This window comes from Sitophilus oryzae, unplaced genomic scaffold (assembly GCF_002938485.1).
Source record: "Sitophilus oryzae breed Bouriz unplaced genomic scaffold, Soryzae_2.0 scaffold_882_pilon_pilon, whole genome shotgun sequence".
Taxonomy (NCBI): Eukaryota; Metazoa; Arthropoda; class Insecta; order Coleoptera; family Curculionidae; genus Sitophilus; species Sitophilus oryzae.
In genome coordinates this window covers 1,563,465-1,583,242 of record NW_022147508.1, presented here as the reverse complement: position 1 = coordinate 1,583,242, position 19,778 = coordinate 1,563,465, and the positions used below count along the sequence as shown (strand labels likewise).

Genomic DNA, 19,778 nt, shown 5'->3' with positions numbered 1-19,778 from the left:
ATATAAAATGAAAAAGGTACAATATTGAGATGCGCAAATTCGCTATGTTAAAATATGACCCATTGGGCATGTCATGAAGTTGATATCTCAAAATCGAGATACACCTTTTCGTCATAAAGCCGACGATATGTCTATTGTAGGCTAAAATGAATTTAAAAATCGCGCCCCCGATTACGTATCTAAAAGTTTAATTGGTATCGAATATATGCATAGTTTTATAATAATTTCCATTAAATATGAAATATAAAATTTCGACTTTAGGTGAAATTGAAAACGAAAAAATTTCCGATACAAATACGACACCATCTCTTTAAATATCTCTTTAAACGGATTATAACATTCGCCACATAACTATTATGTATATTATTAAGTAAGAAGAGAAATATTAGAAAGTGAACGGCCGCCAGTGATGTTCGACCGTACGGCCATGTAGAGCAGATTTTAAATTATCATCCAATTACAATCGGCGCGAAAACATTAATAGACAAATAACGTTATTTTTCCCTCAACTTCGAACATTTTTTTTCTTTCGATGACAGTAGTTACGTTGAAGACGGCGTATGTGAATTAAGTAACCAGTTTCATGGCAAAGTGAAATCACGAATACGTCGCGGTGGTTAAGATAAGCACATGCACGCTAGGGATACGCCAAGTATGCTAGCGATTTTTTTTGTCGGTCCTCGCGTATGTTGTTAACAAATAAAATTTAAATTAAAATGATTGAATGGATTTGTGTAATTTCCGTACTGAGTTTAGTGCCAATTGCTAAGAGTCAAATAGATCTAGGTAAGACCAATAACAATTTTCAATTTAATAATACTTAAATAATGTTCTAAATAATTTACAAAAACGTATTGAGCAAATCATGTTTGTCATTTAAATGTTTAAAAATGTGTTTGCACAGTGCAATTTAAAAGATATAAAGCCAGATGGTGTTTAAACGTTATAAACTTATGCATGTCTATGTCACTAAATAAATAAGTTATTACAATTACATAAAGTATTAAATTATAGCCTAAAGACATAGTCGTAAAATAATTTTATGTGTTGTGTATCTCTAATTGTGATGCTATGTTTTATCGGTGGTTTTATGTAAGTCGATTTTTACTAAGATCAAGTTTGCAACGCATTTGGTGCTTTCTCAAAACTGTAGCTAATCAGCATTTACCCAGTTATTGAATCAGTTTATTTTACATTTTTTTAATATATTTTTTCCTTAGCATACCGAGTGTTTTTTTCAATAGTGGCTCCCCTCTATAACTTTCTTATTTTTTCATATAAAAAATGGGAATTTGGTGTGTTAGTATAGAACATAACTGGGGATTGATTGAAGTATTCAATTATTTTCGGTCACTTCCTGTTTCAGTCCGAAAATAACTACAACTTTTGATTTTTAAATGTAACAACAGCCATTGCAAAAAACTCATCGCAACCTTATTAAAATATTTGGAAGAGAAAAGCGGTAGTAATGGCTCTTTATGTTCTTTAAGTTATGTTCTGTTAAGGAGGTGGATTATGTTGATGTAAATAATAACTGTTTATATATTTAGAGCTAACTCGTTTTTGTTTAAAGGAAAATTTTATTTTGTTTTAATTACAGGAAAATATGTAAAAGTCGGCATGGCTGTGCCGGTCAAGCTTAATCACGTGACTAAAGGTTTATTTGGTATGATCTCTGGGCATATACGTATTACTTTTTACAAATATACTCAGGGTTCCCTATTTAACCCCGTGTGCAATTTCTGTGCCGTAAGAAAAAGACAACATAACCCAGCTCCATATTAAAACTGCATAAGTCTATTTCACCCGGATATGGATTGAACTGCGATTGCGCCAAACTCCGATTGATTGTTGTTTTAGTTCTGTTTGGATTACTTTTTATTTGTGCGCGTAAAAGAGTGATTTTGTTTAGTTTATTGTTTCCAACTATTTTTTGATATTTTTCCAACTCCATGATAATGTGTTACAAATAATAAAAATATAAATAAAATTGAAGGTTAGGGGAAATGTCAGTCAACCACTTCCCTTTAAAAACATCGACCAATGAAAACTTCTTCAGGTGAGGCATGCTCAGTTAAATGAATATCCTGGTGAAATAGACTTATGCAGAATTCCATATTGTTCTTTCACTGTTTGGGCTTCACTTTTTGGAGATTAGGCTGAGTATATTTGTAAAAAGTAATACGTATATGTCTATAGGTACATCATTTACTGTTTGTCTCGAAAATATACCATGCGTACAAAAATAACGACGTCAGAATTGGATTGGAAATGAGGATTGCTGCCATTCTGCATATAAATTTGTATGGTTAATGTCGTCGATCTTCATAACCAAGCCAACTTTTACTACGACCTATGTACCATATAACATTAATCAATACAATACATAGAATTATAAAGTTATAAGAGATTGTTACTACATATTTAAATTTTAAAAATAAAATATGTTAATATATAAAAACATTTTTTTATATATATAAAAACATTTATAAGACAGTTAAAAATGATCCCAAACGCAATATTCTTAGTGCTTAAAATTTTTGAAACGGTAACTCTTATACGTCCCTGTATCATTTTGCACTAATTCTAATTAATATTTTTATGCCAAAATATATTTAAGTAATTACATGTAACATTTTATTTTTGCATGATAGTTTAAAAGTTAATTTTCATTAGATTTAAATGGTAAAATTGTTTTGTTTTTATTTTTGTAAAATAATTTTTAATTCTTTTAATCGGTTTACGTTTGCATCAATTTGTATTTTTTTACAAACATATTTTTTAGAAATGACATATCAAATATATTTATAATTGTATAAATAGGCATTATTCGATATATAATTTAACTTGGACGTAGAACAACATAGAAAATATATTTTTTCAATTTATCTAATTTTTAATAATAAAATATTTTGCAAATTTTCCATTTTGAAGGAATGATTTGCAAAATAATATACCTATATAGAATGATATGAGTATATTCACATACATTTGAATTATAACCTAAACTAAATTGATTTTTTTACGAAAAGCTAGAAATTATAGAAAACAAATTTTCTCTCAAATAAAAGAAAACAAAAAATAGGCATTCTGGAAACAACAGCTAGACGGGATTATATTGTTTAATGAGATACTTTTACTAATCTAAACTATAAATATAAAAATTCGATTTCCGAAATTTCAAATGACGTAAGAGAATGACTTTACCTTTTTTACAAATAGTCATTACGAATAATTATTATCCAATAATTGTCAAATTCCCAATGATACACTAGTTTACCATGTGACAACAAAACTTTAAGTTTTGACCTAAAGTTAAGCAAAGTTTAACCTAAGTTTAAGCAAAAGCTTAAACTTAGGGTTGTCCCCCGAATTGTATTGCAAACTTAGCTGCATATTCTGCAGATAAAAATAACTTGAAAAGTTTATTATAAATGAATATCCTAAAATGCTTCGTTATGAGATACAGGGTGTAGAAATTTTTTATTTATTTCGGTTTTTCCAAATAATTTCTCAATTTACGTCTATATTTAGATAAATATTGGTATCTGCGTATTTTTTGACTTGAGGAATTCGATTTCGATGTTAATATGACTCTTATTTGTATGGACCGCCACTTCATTATTTTTTAACTGTTTTGAAGAGTAATAACATTTATCCGTACTTTTATTACGCTACTGATGAAAAAATATATATTTTCGCCATTTTTTACGTAAAAACGGTAAAAATCGCTACGAGCAACAGTTCTCAAGATATTTGGAATCTAAATAATCAAAACAAGTCATCATTGTCAAAAATATTAGACATGTTGACTAGATAGTTATTAGAATAAAATAATAAATTTGGAAATGATTTTGTTACCAACGTTTGACAGAAATTGTTTTATTATAGATTTTCTAAATTTAAGTTTACGTTTCCGAATTTATTATTTCAGTCAAGTAACTATAGATAGTGAGCTAGATTTATTTTTTGTCAATGATGACATGTATTGAATATTTTGATCCCAAATATCTTGAGAAAGGTTGCTCGTCGCGATTTTGACCAAGAGACCTTTTTGCGGAAAATGTATTTTTTTCCCAGTAGTGTAATACAAGTACGGACGAGAAATTATTACTTTTCAAAATAGTTATAAATATCTAGGTGTCAAAAACACACAAACACTAATTAATTTCTATCTAATATCGATGGTAGTTCAGAAATTATTTGAGAAAAAAAAAACTTGTTCACCACTTCATCACTGTACCTCTGAAACGAAGCATTTTAAAAGATGAATTCATACTAACTTTTTTACTTATTTTTATCTGCAGAATTAGTTTTCGAAGTTTCCCGAAAATTGAGAAAGAAATGTTACTCCGGAATTATACAGGGTGTTTTTCAAAAGTGGTTCACCCCTATAACTTTTTTATTTTTTTAGAGAAAAAAAACGAGATTTGATATATCATGTTAGTACATGACATAAATTAGGCTTGATTGACGTATTCAATTGATTTTGGTCACTCCCTGTTTCACCGGAAATAACTACAAGTTTTAATTTTTAAATAACACCCTCGGTATTTTTTTACTTTATTCGATACAAAAAGACACTCTGAATAGAATGACATATCATATGCCAACTTTTGACATTTTCGCATATGGTTTGGTTGTAACGTGCGGTTCGTTACGACAATTTGACTCGAAATATCAATTGTGTGGTATCAAATTATTAGTAAAAAAATGTTTTTTTTAAATATGCTGACTAGCCACCCTTATTCCATTTGAAAAAAATCGAGATATGATTAAAAATACGATTCGGGAATCTTTTAACCGGCCAGGACAGGACACAAAAAACAGTAAACGATCAAAACTATTTTTCCAAGGCTCCTTGACTAAAAATTAGTGTTTAAACACAGCCATGGCACTCTAGAATGAAATTTAAAATACGATTTTTTTAAGCGAAAATGTAAAAAGATGACGTGATAAGTCATTCTATTCAGAGTGTCATTTCCTATTGAATAAAGCAAAATATATCAAGGGTGTCATTTAAAAATCAAAATTTGTATTCATTTCAGGTAAAACAGGAAGTGACCAACAACAGTTGAATACGCCACTCAATCCTAATTTACCTATGTCATATAATTACATACCAAATCTCGTTTTTTTATCTGAAAAAATAAAAAAGTTACTTTTGAGACGCACCCGGTATATTTGATACATATTATATTAAAAACTAATCCAATATATGACTAAAAGGAATTTTGGCATCAAATAAACGTTTCAAAGTTTTTTCAAACGTTTCAAAGTTTCAAACGTTTCAAATCTTCAGAAAAAAAACAAGCATTCTGGAGTAATGCATGGAAATCATTTCCTCATCGACTGCATGGAAATTAAGAGATACAACAATGCATTTTGATGCATATAAGATACTTGTATCAAATTTCAGATATCGATATACCTTCCGGTGACACAGGAAGTGATCGAAAACAATTGAATACGTCAATCGATCCTAATTTATATCGTATACTAACATACCAAATCTCGTTTTTTTAACTGAAGAAATAAAAAAGTTATAAGAGTGAGCCACTTTTGAGACGCACCCGGTATAAGATATCTATACAGGGTGCTACAAATTCGAGGTACGAGCATTGGTATCTCGGAAACCGTAATAGATACGAAGATGGTTAAATTGGGGCAAAGTTGCTCCTTGGCATGTTCACCAAGATGCCATCAAAAAAGTTTTAAAAATTTCAAGGATTGCTGAGTTTTATGGAAAAAACGGATTTTTTTGAAAATCAATTTTATTTTTTCCTGTCGTTACTTTTTAGAAAATCAAAAAACTAATTGCACGTTCTCATAACCACTTTATTAGGGCTATCTGACAGTATTTTTAGATTTTCAAATTAGCTTATAATTTGTGAGATACAGAGGCCAACGTAATTTTTTTAAATACGGACCTGCATTTTTTATTTGAAGTTTTGAAAGACTTCGGTCTCCTGAGTACAATGATATGCCACACTTGATACTTTTTTTTTGTTTTGGATACCTTAACACTAAAAAACTATTTAATTGTTATTTAAAATAATTTCAACTCCGACTCTGGTTTTTTAATTTATTTAATCTGATTATATTCAGCACAACAATATTGATCAGCGCTAACTAACATTGAATAAGGAAAATCACGTCTTGAAAGATTCAAATAATTAATATCCAGATCAGCAATTTAAAGATATCTATTATTTTTAACTTTTTTTATTGTGAATTTGAAATCCCAGTGTACGATCTAATAATATGCGTAATATTAATGGTAGTTATTATAAATAAATCAACTTCTACAAACTAGTTTCTAATGCTCTGCATGTTCGAAAGGGTTACCACCATATTACTCCATAATGCACAAATTTATTTTTCGTTCAATCTTTTTTATAGCCCTTTGAACAGATCTTCTTATACTTCCGTATGCATTTTGTACTCTTTGATTGTTTTTGATTACTCGTTAATTGTTTTTGTACTCTTAATGTTGAAATGTGTTGATTTCAAATGTCCAAAATAATTTTTATTGATTTTCTTTATTCAATGTTAATTAGGGTTGATCAATATTGTTGTGCTGATTATAATCGGATTAAATAAATTAAAATAATAGAGTCGGATTTGAAATTACTTTAAATAACAATTAATAATTATTTTTATTGTTTTACCCAAAACTGAAACAAAACAAAAAAAAGTACTCAGGAGACTGAGATCTTTCAAAATCTGAAATAAAAAATGCAGGTCCGTATTTAAAAAAAATAATTTGGCCTCTGTATCTCACAAATTATAAGCTAAATTAAAAATCTAAAAATACCATCATAGCCCTAATAAAGTGGCTATGAGAATGTATAATTAGTTTTTTGATTTTCTAAAAAATAACGACAGGAAAAAATAAAATTGATTTTCAATAAAATCCGTTTTTTCCAAAAAACTCAGCAATCCTTGAAATTTTCAAAACTTTTTTGATGGCATCTTGGTGAACATTCTAAAGCGCAACTTTGCCCTAATTTAACCATGTTTGTATCACGGTTACCGAGATACCAATGCTCGTACCTCGAATTTGTAGCACCCTGTATAATAACATTAGATTTATTATAAAAAAAAAAACAAATTTTTTTATCTGCCTACGTATTACACAGGGTGTTTGTTCTTGACATCCTAATATTTAAGAGGCCCGATTTTTGGACTTATTCTTAGAAAAAACTTCACATAAATGTATGTCTTCAACATCTTAACTTTCGAGATATAGGGTGGTAAGATTTTCTAAAAATATTCTTTTCATAACAAATCTAATGTTATTATGGATATCTTCATGAAATTTGTTACACGTCTTATATTCATCAAAATGCATTGTTGTATCTCATAATTCCCTTCCATTATGGGGGAAAGATTTCCACACAACAGTCATATATACTATTAAGTTAATGAAGTTAAAATTAATACCTGACCCTGATATGTTTTTATTTATCATAATAAATAAAAACTATTACTTTAAAAATATAACCATTCTGCATGGAAATATTTATAAATTAAATTATTTTAATTAGAAGAATTGCGTATTACTGCAACAAAAATTTCTTTTTTATTTATTAGTTTAACGTTTATATAAGGTGTCGATTAAATTTATTTTCACTATTTATTATTTATAGAGGAACATTTCCAAAATTGCAAAACCAGCTCTTCGTCATTTGATAATTGTGTGAAAGACGGAATTAATGACTTGAGGCCTTTCTTTCAGTCTGGTAAGTTTTAGCCACATTTTTGTAACTTTATTTTAAATAATTGTTTAACACACTGTAAGAAAATATTACTAAATACTATATACAATTTTTGTGTTCCTTATTTTTAAGGATTGCCCGATTATCATGTTGGTTCTTTTGATCCATTTTTTGCTTCACAAGTGCACCAAAAGAGAAGTGGACCATTTTTTAATTACAAGTTGATATTAAGAAACGTAACAGAATCTGGATGGACCCAATCACAAATTACCAAGTTTTCGTAAGTATTTACCGCTATTAACATACCTACATATTGGGTAACGTCACTCAAGTTCTCCTTCCAATCGACAAATTGCATTAACATCCAACACCAAATATTTTGGCATATGCATTTGTAAAAATATTATTTAAAAAAATGTCTATTTTGTGAGTCTTTTTGTATCTGAGCACTGGTCGATCCGAATAATGTTTTTTTTTTCTGGATGAATGAGCAAATAAAACCCGCTTATATTTCCTTCAAAAAATTGCGGCTCTCTTATAGCAAAAGGTTGCCGACCCCTCCCTTAAATGATTAATCTAGTATATGTACCTATGTACCGTATGATAAAAAAAAGCTTCCAGTTAGCTTGGAAATGAGGACCGTTGACATTCCCCATCGCTATCGCCTTTTTTATTATACAGTATTTGCTTTAAAAATTAGCAATAATCTATTACAAAAGGAACTGCCCGTCGCGAGTGTTTAACTTAAATTATGCTATTAATAAATTAGTTATTAATTAGTACTATAATTATTTTAATTAATTAATTATAGACCAATTAATAAATGTGTTAATCAGGCTAACACTTTTATCCTAGAAAAAAGAGCTAAAAACGTGAGGTATATTGTCACAAATCGCTAGCGGAAAAATATAATCAATGATAAAGTTGATATGAATGATACAGTTCTATATACAATATACACGCCGAAGATTTTAGTATAAAATGTTTTTCTGAATAATTGAGATATGGAGACAACTTATTGACAACAGTCTAAAACCAAACAATACCGAGAACACTGTAAATAAGAAGGTCCTCTACCTCAAAACCAAACCAGACACGCCCTGGTTAGAGCGCCTGAGATAGAAGTTTGGTCTATAGTTTGGTCATTATTTAAAAGTCTGAGAAATCTGTTTAAACAAACGAATTTGTCCTATACTCGTATAAGCATTGGAGACATTGTAAGCATGAGTAAAAAGTTCATATTTACAGGTTTATTTTTTTCAAGTTTATTTTATAATCGCAGTAACGGTATTTCTATTTCATATGTTCTAAATCCTTAATTATTTTGTATGCCATGATTTTGAAAGACTGTTTGTAATAATATAACTAAATTTTGATTGCAGAACGAATCCAGACAAGTACCATGTGCAGGTCACACAAGATTTCCCGGATAAGCGTCTTAATGGTATCTACGAAATGGATGGTACTTTCTTCGGACAGAAAATAAAAAACTCTGGTTCGTGGAACTTGGCCCTGTTTGACTACAGCCAAACTTTGACAGTTTCCAGGAAGCCCATTCGTGGCCTAGGTGCAAGATACTCGAGAAATGCTCCAATTAAGGTTACGTGTAATATTCACAGCTGCAAAAGATTGCAGTTGCACATAAGCAATTTGCTTGGTGGTAGACCTTTAGTTGGTAAGATTTTTATTTTTAATTTAAACTACCCTTTACATAACTAAGAAATAAATAAAAAACGCCATGGAAGAGCGCCATATCCACCTGCTGTCCAACCATACATAGGGTGAATATGCCAGCGGTCTGACAGTTTAGAGAAACCTGAGTTTAAATTGTTGATTAACTTTTCTTTAGTGGTGGCTTGGAAATGAAATTTTATGAATAGATAGTGTAGTTATTTGGCTTCACGTTAAACATAACAGTTTTTTTGTCATAAACCTACCAATGATTTTAATTATTTTTTTAAGTGATAAAAGTCGAACACTTATATTAAACCATCTGAACCAAAATAGGTAAATTTTATTATAAAAAAAACAACATTGTTTTTACATGGACTTTTATTATTTATTAGATAGGTTACTATACATTAAAGCATTTTCAAACATCTTCTTTGCATTCTTTGGAGATTCTTTATTTTTATAAGTAAGGGCGGATTTACCCAATTTCTTAATTGCTATTCCTTAATTCTTATTTCTTAGTCTCTAATTTGTAATTCTTAATACACAATTCTTTATCCCTTATTTTTTTAGAGACAGTTATCCAATGTCTTAATACATATTTCTTAATTCTTAAAACTGACACTAGTAGATCAAATCAAATCGTTTTTATTTCGCTGTGTTATTGTGTGCAATGAAGTCCATACAAAAAATTGCAGCACTTTCGGGTTTGTTTATAACCATGGCTTGTTGTGTCGCTACTCTCGTGAATCGCCACCGAGGTTGTAGGCGATTTGGGGTTCGCCCCATGAATAGAAGAAAGGACATGGAAGGCAATTTTGGAACTCTAATACAAGACATGCCCAGCGTTGTTACAAGGGCAAAAATTTTTGTACTATAAATGGTGTCGAAATAGTACTTTTTTAAGTGGGATTGTACATTTTTGGTTCAAAAATGTGGGGTCATGTGATCTCTCTATTTACCTTTTTACCAAGTTTTGGTACGTAGGATGCATCCACACTATCCTAAAAACAGCGGAATGGCGTATTGGCTTAACGACCTTGAATCGATTCCCTGCAATTCTATTGGCTGAAATTTTTGCCAGGTGAGTTTGACAGATAAAATTTCTGACAGATGAATTTTTCAGCCAATAGAATTGCTGGAAATCGATTCAAGGTCGTTACGCCGATACGCCGATACGCCGCCGCCGATCCGCTTTTTGTAGGATAATGTGGATGCACCCTCACAGAATTATACACCATATTGTTACGTTTTTCGTCGGTTTCGTGTGGATAGAAAGTCACAATTTATTTAAACACTATTTATTTAACACTAATTAACAAAAACAATAACGATAAAAGACTTATAGAACTATTTACAAACGATTTATAACTAAGAATTTATTTTGAATTTTAGCGCGCCAACTGCACTGGTATATTTATAACTGCCCCCTGTAGGCCACAGCCGCCGGCTTTTATACCGACAGGTAAAGAACACTAGAATAGTCCATAGATCGTTAGGTGCGTAGAGAAGGTTTTCGAATGTTCTCGTATGTACTAGTCCATTCCAGTGGGACTCGATTCTCTCGAACGAATGAATCATTACCGTGTCTATTCTTTAATGCGATGTTAAGGTCATCTGAGGGCGGGACATATAGTTAGGTTAGGTCGAGTTCACACGGGTCCGCAACACTGCCCCTTCTTAGGCACATGCTCGTCCCGAGATGTACACGGTGAATGAAGGTATTTGCAAAGCTGGCCCCTGGTACATTGCGAAGTCTGGTAGAAATAGCAGTCTACAGTTTTCTCTCCCGATCTCAGCTTTGGGTTGTAGCAGCAAACGAGGATCTCGATTCCCGTAAATCTGAACAAGACTTCAATCATGTTCCGGATTGTACGCCAACTCAAACCATCGAGTCCACACGCCAGCTTCGGAATGGCTAATCGTGCAATGTTGTTGTTTAGCAGGGCTTCTCTCAGTTCAATCAGGGTCTTCCATAGATTGAGATAAGTCGGCTTACTCGGGGACCATTCCTTGGTGACCAGGTAGAAGATGTGCCTTGCTTGACCATGTGCATTGTCGGTTAGCCTCAAGACGCTTCCAACCTCTGGATCCTGTCGGCGTAGTTCTCCGACACGCCCAAACTTCTCATTGAACGTCGCAGCGATTCCTCTGGACATCCGCAAATCTCGAGCCACACAATGAGCGAGCGAATAATCAGGAGGCACGGAAAAGAGGTCTCGTTGATCTTCTTTGGTTACACCATAGCGAGCCTTCTCACTGCTGTTGTATCGGGCCATGAAATCGTCAAAGGACATCTCCGAATCAGGGGGATCAAAGCTGCAGGTTCTCACGGTCCCAGCACGATCTTCTATTTCGCCTTGGTAGGGGCTCAAACGGTTGAAATGGACTACCCTCGGTTTTCCTTTTGGCAATTTTCTGATACGGTATACGACGTCATTAATTCTATCCATGACTTCGTATGGCCCTTCCCACGAGGATTGTAGCTTCGGAGATAACCCACGACGTCTCTGCGGGTTATATAGCCACACCAACTTCCCTGGTTGGTATCCTCCATGCTCAGCTTGAATGTCGTAGTGTTCCTTCATTCGGTCACTAGCACTTTGAATATTTAGGCGGACTCTCTGATGAATGTCGTCCATCCTTTGACGTAGTGTGTGGACATAATCTTCTCCGGCGACTTCTTCTCCCGGTCGGCAACCAAATTTCAGATCACAGGGTAGGCGCACTTCCCGTCCCATAACGATGCTGGCTGGAGTTTGCCCTGTAGATTCTTGGACGGATGAACGGTAGGCCAACAGGAACAGGTGAAGAAATTTGTCCCAGTCTCTTTGGTGGTCAGAGACTACTTTGGCCAGATAACGGTTGATAGTTCTGTTCATGCGTTCAACCATCCCATCGGATTGTGGATGTAGAGCAGTCGTCCTGGTCTTGCGGATGTTCAGGACTTCACAGACGCCTTGGAACAGATTGGACTCAAAGTTTCTTCCCTGATCTGAATGAAGCTCCATGGGAACACCAAACCTGCAGATCCATTCTTTAACAAGGGCATCAGATCAATAGATCTCTAAGGTCGCAGTGATTAGCCCCCCTCCTACTCACCGCACGGATATCAAACTTACGTCACAACTTACGTTTGACATCCGTGCGGCTTGAACAGCATTTCAAGTGATGTATAATTCTGTGCCTCTGCTCCTAGCAACCTGCATTTCAAATCCACGCATCGCGTATCACCGTTCGTCTAAAAATATGTACGTGGGTTTAAGTTTGGGTTTGAGAAGTAAAGGTGGGTTCATACAGCCAAATAAACTAAAATAAGCATAAAATAAAATAAGAAATAAGGAATTCTTATTTGTGCGCGTTCATACAGTCAAATAAAATAAAATAAGAAATATATATTTGCTCATGCGCAGTACGATGAAGCTGGATAAAAGTTAACTTTTACGATTGTTTATAGTAATTTTACTATTTATAGTATATTTATTTATTCGTTGCCTACTATATTATAAATTTTACTTATGTGAAATTATAAAATAAATTAAATCCAAACTGAAAATATTTGTAGGTTAGAATTAAGCGTGCGCAAAGCCGTTTTCACATAAAATAAAACAAGAAAATAAAAGACTTCTTATTTTATTTGGCTGTATTAACGCATGTACGGTATCACATATAACCAACTTTCTTATTTTATTATATTTTATTCTTATTTTATTTTATTTGGCTGTATGAACCCACCATAAGAATTGTACATTTTTTCTTGCAATTGTACCTATGTACTCCTTGACTATCAAATGTACCCAAAATAGTACAATTGTACCTATTGTAACAACACTGGACATGCCTTCCTTGGAATGGGACGAACAACAGTTCACAAAATACACAAAAAATTAACATTTCAAAATTTCACGCATGCGCATCTACACGTTTTCCTTAGTCGCTAATTCGTAATCGCTAAAAAGTTAAAAGTTCGGAACTTTCAAAATAAAGAATTACGAACCGTGGTTAAGAATTAAGGATTAAGACATTGTATAACCAAACTAACTGCATAACACGTATTTTATCTTTTTATAATTTAGCGAATAAGAAATAAGAATTAAGGAATAGCAATTAAGGAATTGGGTAAATCCGACCTAAAATATAATATTTAACTAACGTTTTCACTTTGAATAAAATGTAGTGAAAATTAAGATCAACTATTTGGCAACATTGTTGGGTACCTGCGGAGACTAGTGGGACGTAGACGCTAGTGTTTTTACTGTCTTTTTTTATCATAGGGCAGTGCCTTCTATTAAAAGATCAGCCTACGGGCGAGATTTATGACGTCACGCTAGTTAGATATAACGGACTAATAAATATGTTGTAGAATACATAGAAAACATAATTATTCCTCAGATTTTTGGTTTGTATTTTAAAAATGATATAGTTTAAATGAAATATACATAATATACAGTTAATAACTACAACATATATACCTATTTATAGTAATAAATACTTTGGCAAATAAACTATGAACCATACAAATGCAGCAAATGTTTTACAATGTACAAATAATGTATAGGTACATAAGATAATGGGTAAAATGTAAATATATTTTAAATTTTGGGGTTTGAAAATCGATCTAATTTAACAAAAAACATTTAATATCTACTAATAGTGATGTATTATTATTTGCATTCACAAAATTTATATGTATATTTTGCAAGTATCAATGTTCGAAAAATTATATTTACAAATAATACAATATTATCTAAAAAGGCGTCAGCGATGGCTATGAAATGAAGATCGCTGGCATTTTATATGTTAAATTATTCTAAAATTTTGATTTTCTTGGGATTTTAGGTTCGGGAAAACGTTGATTAAGTTTTCATTTGAGGTTTTTCATTATTTTTATTTGGTTTAAAAAACGTTTCGGCTAACTATAGTTTTCACAGTGTTGTGTCATATGAGAAAATAGTGTCGAATATAATCCAAAAATTACATATACAATATAATTCACACCTCATAATGTTTACTGCAATTAATAAACTAATATAAACTTATCAAAAGATGACCACATATTTTTTAAAATTATTATTCTTAACACTAAAATTATCTACATTGACTATGGAGTACGCAGTAAACATTATGTGCGTGGTGTGAATATTTTATATGCAATTTTTGGATTATATTCGACACTATTTTTTCATATGACACAACACTGATGGAGGCTATAATGTTAGCCGAACCGTTTTTTTTAAACCAAATAAAAATAATGAAAACCAAATGAAAAAATCAATCAGCGTTTTTCCCGAACCTAAATTCCAAGAAAATCAAAAATTTAGAATATTTAGAATCAAGGTTCAAGAATATCAAATTTTCCAAGATTGTAAAATTCTAGTTAATTATTTTATGCGTACAGTTATTTAGGGAATGTCATCGATGTTCATTTCCAAGCCAACTAGACGCCGATTTTTTCGATGATACGGTATAATTCTTACGTAAAATGTAAATAACATTAGACCAATTAAAAACAAAGAAATATGAATTTCTTAGTATTTTTAGTAATACCTTTATTCTTAAAACTTAATTTTGTATTATGCAAATATACCAATTTTATTGTTATTTTATTCATATTGTATTCAGCCATCACTTAAATATTTGATATTAATTTGGTATTATAAATAATCAATACTATTCATTAAAAATTACTGAACAAATATATGTTATGCTTAACATACATTATATATTATCAAACAAAAACACATTCTTCTTTTAAACTGTATCAGTCTTGTCTTTACAAAAAATCTTTTTAAAATTTGAACTCAAAATAATAATCTTTTCATGATCTCTAATACACATTTCTTTATTTTTCCCTAGTTCATAATACCTACTTACGTGTTTGAATCTATCGAAGCTGAACCAGCAACACTTGGAGTGGAGATTCCACAATATGAATAAAATAAACATAATTGTCCAGTTTTCATTAATACCATCATGGGAGAATATTATTTTTAAATTTATTAAAGATATTTTCAATAAAATTCTCTTGATTTATAACTCGTACCCACTTTTCTTGCTCTTCCGGACACTTTAGGCTGCCTAGTATAATAACTATCCTTTCCACCAGGAACACAACAAAGATGAGGCATAGCACCAATAACACACTCCACTTAAGCTTTATTGATGAATTGTTAGAGTCTTAAAAAACATCCACAAAAATCACGATAAGTAAAAAATGTATGGGCACTTTTAGGTTAAATCACTTGCACAACGTGTAATTTTTAAAATTTCTATTTTTTTATGCGAAACCGAGAGTGACCATATATCTGGTAGTAGTTTATGTCACTTCAACACCAAAATAATTAGTTTTTTGCACTACAATAGTAAATAATACCAAAAATCAAAGAGTTAAAACCAAAAATCAACCGACAAAATATGAAACGGAATCTAACCCAATATCTAAGTATGTACAGCTGATGAAGTAAACAAAAGTCCGCCCGTAGGCTGATCTTTTAATAGAAGGCACTGCATAGGGTACCCCTGTAAAATACTAATTATGGAGTGTAGTACTGTGGTGTAGTAGTACCTCTACATTCCATAATACTAATGTAACATGTAACGGCCATACCACGTCGGAGCACCAGTTCCCGTTTGATCACTGAAGTTAAGCGACGTCGGGCGCGGTTGGTACTTGGATGGGTGACCGCTTGGGAACCCCGCGTGCCGTTATTTTTTGTTTTTTAACAAAAACATTTCCTATTTTTCAACGTTATTTGGAGAAAGATCTTTTTTATATTAGGATAATCTTTATGCTTTTTTAGTTACCTGCAATTATTTTTTATGTTTTTTAGCAAAAAAACATCTTTTACTTTTCAATGTTATTTGGAGAAATATCTTTTTTATATTAGGATAATCTTTAAGCACTTTTAGTTACATCCAAATGTCTATTAAATATTTAATTTATTGTGTGAAATTTTGAAATATACATATATCTTTTTGTTAAACAAATGGCGGATGCGCTAGACTACATTGAATATGGTTAGTAATCAATAACGCATCTTATTTTTGGATGACAGGAAATTACGTAATAAAAAAAGCTGTAAGAAGTTATAGAAAGAGTAGAGAACTAGATGATACGTTTAAATTTCCAAGAAATTTTGCAAATGGGGATTTCCAAAAAAATAAACTTTTGTGGGGAAATATTTTATATCTAAATAGATTTTAAACTTTATCAAATAAATCGACAAAAAATGAAGCGATTGAACGATGAAAGACAATATCAAATGATTTAGCATCGAAAAAAAAACGGCGTCAAAGACGGCTGGGAAATGACAATCGATGACAACTTTGGCGAGGTCAAATCCTGAATGTCATCTACGAGTACTTGGCCCGTACTATTTTTTAATGGCCCTTACTGCTCGTTGTAATTTATTTTTATATTGAGTAAATAGGTATTGCGTGGTAAATATTATGTTTAAATGGTTTAATATAAAACTCGACAATTTTTTTTTTTGGAAATAGATTTGTATGTCTGGAAACGTTCTACCCGGGAGGTGTCTCACTTGGGTAAAAAATGTACTGCCAAACATGTACTGCAGACTGCAATACTGCCAAAATATCATTTTACTGCCAAGAGTGCCAAGCGACAAGCGACTGTCAATGACTGCGAAGAAGATTGCCTACGTCTGCCATATAGTTATAGTCGACTGATGCCACCGACTGATGTACAGGGTGACTCAACGATAAAGTCCATTATCTCATTTGTTAGATGTTTACAAAAAAATGTTAAATACGGAAGTTATGATACATATTTTATATAATTATTACAGAGTATACAGAGTGCTTCAAAAAAGTGTGGCAGATATAACATATGTTTTTTTTAAATACAACACTACATAATAACAATAATAAAATTCCCCGACTAAATGTAAAATAAAAATACTAACTGTAAATACTAAAAATTCTACCATTTAAAAAAATTGAGATTTTTTAATTTTAAGTAGTTGAAATTCATAAATATATTTTGAACACCCTGTAGCATTTAACTAAAATATCTTTACAGATATATTTTTCTTCATCTCTATAAAACCTTCCTACTAAATTTTGGTAGTCCAGCTTCAGAAACAATGGCATTACTGACAATTTTTACCACACTGAAATCTAACATTTGTTTAAACAAATTCATATATTACAAAAACTATTAATTTTAGATATATAACATAATGTATAAAAAAGTTAATAATAAAATAAAAAATAGGGTATTACATTTAAAAAAAAATATGTTATATCCGCCATACTTTTTTGAAGCACCCTGTATGCTCAATAATAATTTTAAAATGTGTATCTTAATCTTCCCTATAACTTTAATATTTAACATTTTTTTGTAAACCTCGAAACAAATGAGATAATGGGCTTTATCATTGACTCACCCTGTACATGTTAGTACAACATTGACCTCGCCAAAATTATCATCGATTGTCATTCCCCAACCGTCTTTCACGCCTCTTTTTCAATCATAGGAAGTTTTAAACAAACGGCTTTAGGTGTACTTTGAACAAACAGGGAAACATCCGGAGTTTTTCGCATTTTGTATTGAAACGCCCTGTATAATCAAATTTTGTATTTAATTTTTAAGTTGCATAATATTTGTTCGATGCTGATAATAATTTTTATTTTATTTTAGAAAACGTCTTGGACAAAATAATCAACACCGCTTGGCAGCCAGGATTCTATCTACTGAGACCTCTGATCAACGATTTAGTGGGAACGGCGTTTACAGAAATCTTCCAGAAATATTTTCAAAATTTTCCATTTGAACAGGTGTTCAAGCCATAATGTAGCTCTGTAAAGGTTTAAACTGATATTGTTTATCCAAAGTTTATTGAATATAATACTGAGTAGACTTGGTTTAAGTTGGTTGAACTTTCCATAATGAAGAAATGAAAATCTTTCGTTTTGGTAAAAAAATCTAACTTTTTAATAAGAAATATGACTGACTGTAAATATATCGTTTTTGGTAATTTGTTTTATTGATATTAATACCCCATTTTTTGAAAAACTTAGAAAGGAGTCTTATAGGATTCGACGTCAAATTTTGGTTAACTATTCCACGCTCAGTGGCGTACCTTGACAACTGGGGGCCTCGGTGCAAGATATTTTTTGGAGCCCCTGAATAAAGAAAAAACCAAAGTGTTCTGCGGGGCCCTAAGTTCCTGTGAGGCCCCGGTGTTTTGCACCGAACTGCCCTATGATAGCTACGCCACTGTCCACGCTACTTACTGTCTGTATAACTATTGCACAAATGTATCAAAAATATCAATAACTCTGATTGATGGGGTGTTTTTTTAGGCACAAGTTTATTTTGTCTGTTTATTCAGAAGATATGATGGAAAACAAAATTATCTGGTTAAATTAAATTAAATAAATATTACTCTTTTAAACTAGGTTGATTTGTGATAAAAAAAAAACATAAATAATAATGTTTTTACCTTATTTATAAAAATAAGTATACATCAGTATGTCCCCGGATTGCCTTTACAAGAGGAAAATCTTTTTTATTATTAATATACTGAGAAAAATGCATTCTTCATAAAAATGTTTGCTTGTTATACTCGTAAAATGGTTTAATGCCGTTTATATTTTTCCAAATTTCCATACCGTTATAGAGAAAATTAAAAAAACATGAAAATATGCTTAAATTTTTGGAAAAAGAAAAAGAAGTCCTAAAAATCAATAGGCGTTTCTATGGCAATATATACTAAATGGTTGTTATTTATTTAAACGCATTCCTGAAATTTAAAAAAGTCTTCACCTGTAGCGATTTCGACCTTGAGCTTCGATTGAGATTTGTGGAATGCTACGTCTGGTCGGTACTCCTCTACGGCGTGGAGAGTTGTAGGTACACTAGAAGCAAGTGCCATAAACAGACTGGAAGCTTTCGAAATGTGGATATACCGCATAATCCTCAAGATACCATGGACGACCAAGATAAGAAACGAGGATGTGCTCAGACGTATTAATAGAGAACGTGAACTCTTCAACACTATAAAAGAAAGAAAGACTGCATACTTGGGTCACGTCATGCGTAACCATAACTACCAATTTCCCCAGTCGAGGGCAGAAGAGGTTTGGGATGGAAAAAAATGTCATGGCTGCGGAACATAAGACAGTGGACAGGCATTAGTAACATACAGACGTTGATCCACACAGCCAGAGATAGGGAAGCCATGGAAAGTGTGGTCGCAAACATCCATTAATGGATAAGCAGAGAAAGAAGAAGAAGATTAAACTTTTATAAATATTTTCTAGGAGTATGATACTTTACACAAAGGTTGTTTAAGTGATATGGAGAACTAAGAAGCGATATTTTTTTAAATTTAATCCTTAAAAGGCTGAAATTAGCGGTGA

The 19,778-nt window shown here is 31.7% G+C and overlaps 1 protein-coding gene and 1 non-coding gene across 2 annotated transcripts; both read left to right on the top strand.

Moving 5' to 3' along the window:
• The first annotated feature begins 470 nt into the window (after positions 1 to 470).
• Positions 471 to 18,360, top strand: LOC115890578 (circadian clock-controlled protein-like). Its single transcript, XM_030910849.1, has 5 exons — positions 471 to 786; positions 7,653 to 7,745; positions 7,854 to 8,001; positions 9,104 to 9,396; positions 18,055 to 18,360. The coding sequence occupies exons 1-5, from the start codon at positions 717 to 719 to the stop codon at positions 18,204 to 18,206; spliced, it is 756 nt and encodes a 251-aa protein (XP_030766709.1). The 5' UTR covers positions 471 to 716; the 3' UTR covers positions 18,207 to 18,360.
• LOC115890580 lies at positions 15,986 to 16,103 on the top strand. Its single transcript, XR_004051663.1, has one exon. It is a non-coding gene; the product is annotated as a 5S ribosomal RNA (ribosomal RNA).
• Positions 18,361 to 19,778: the final 1,418 nt, after the last annotated feature.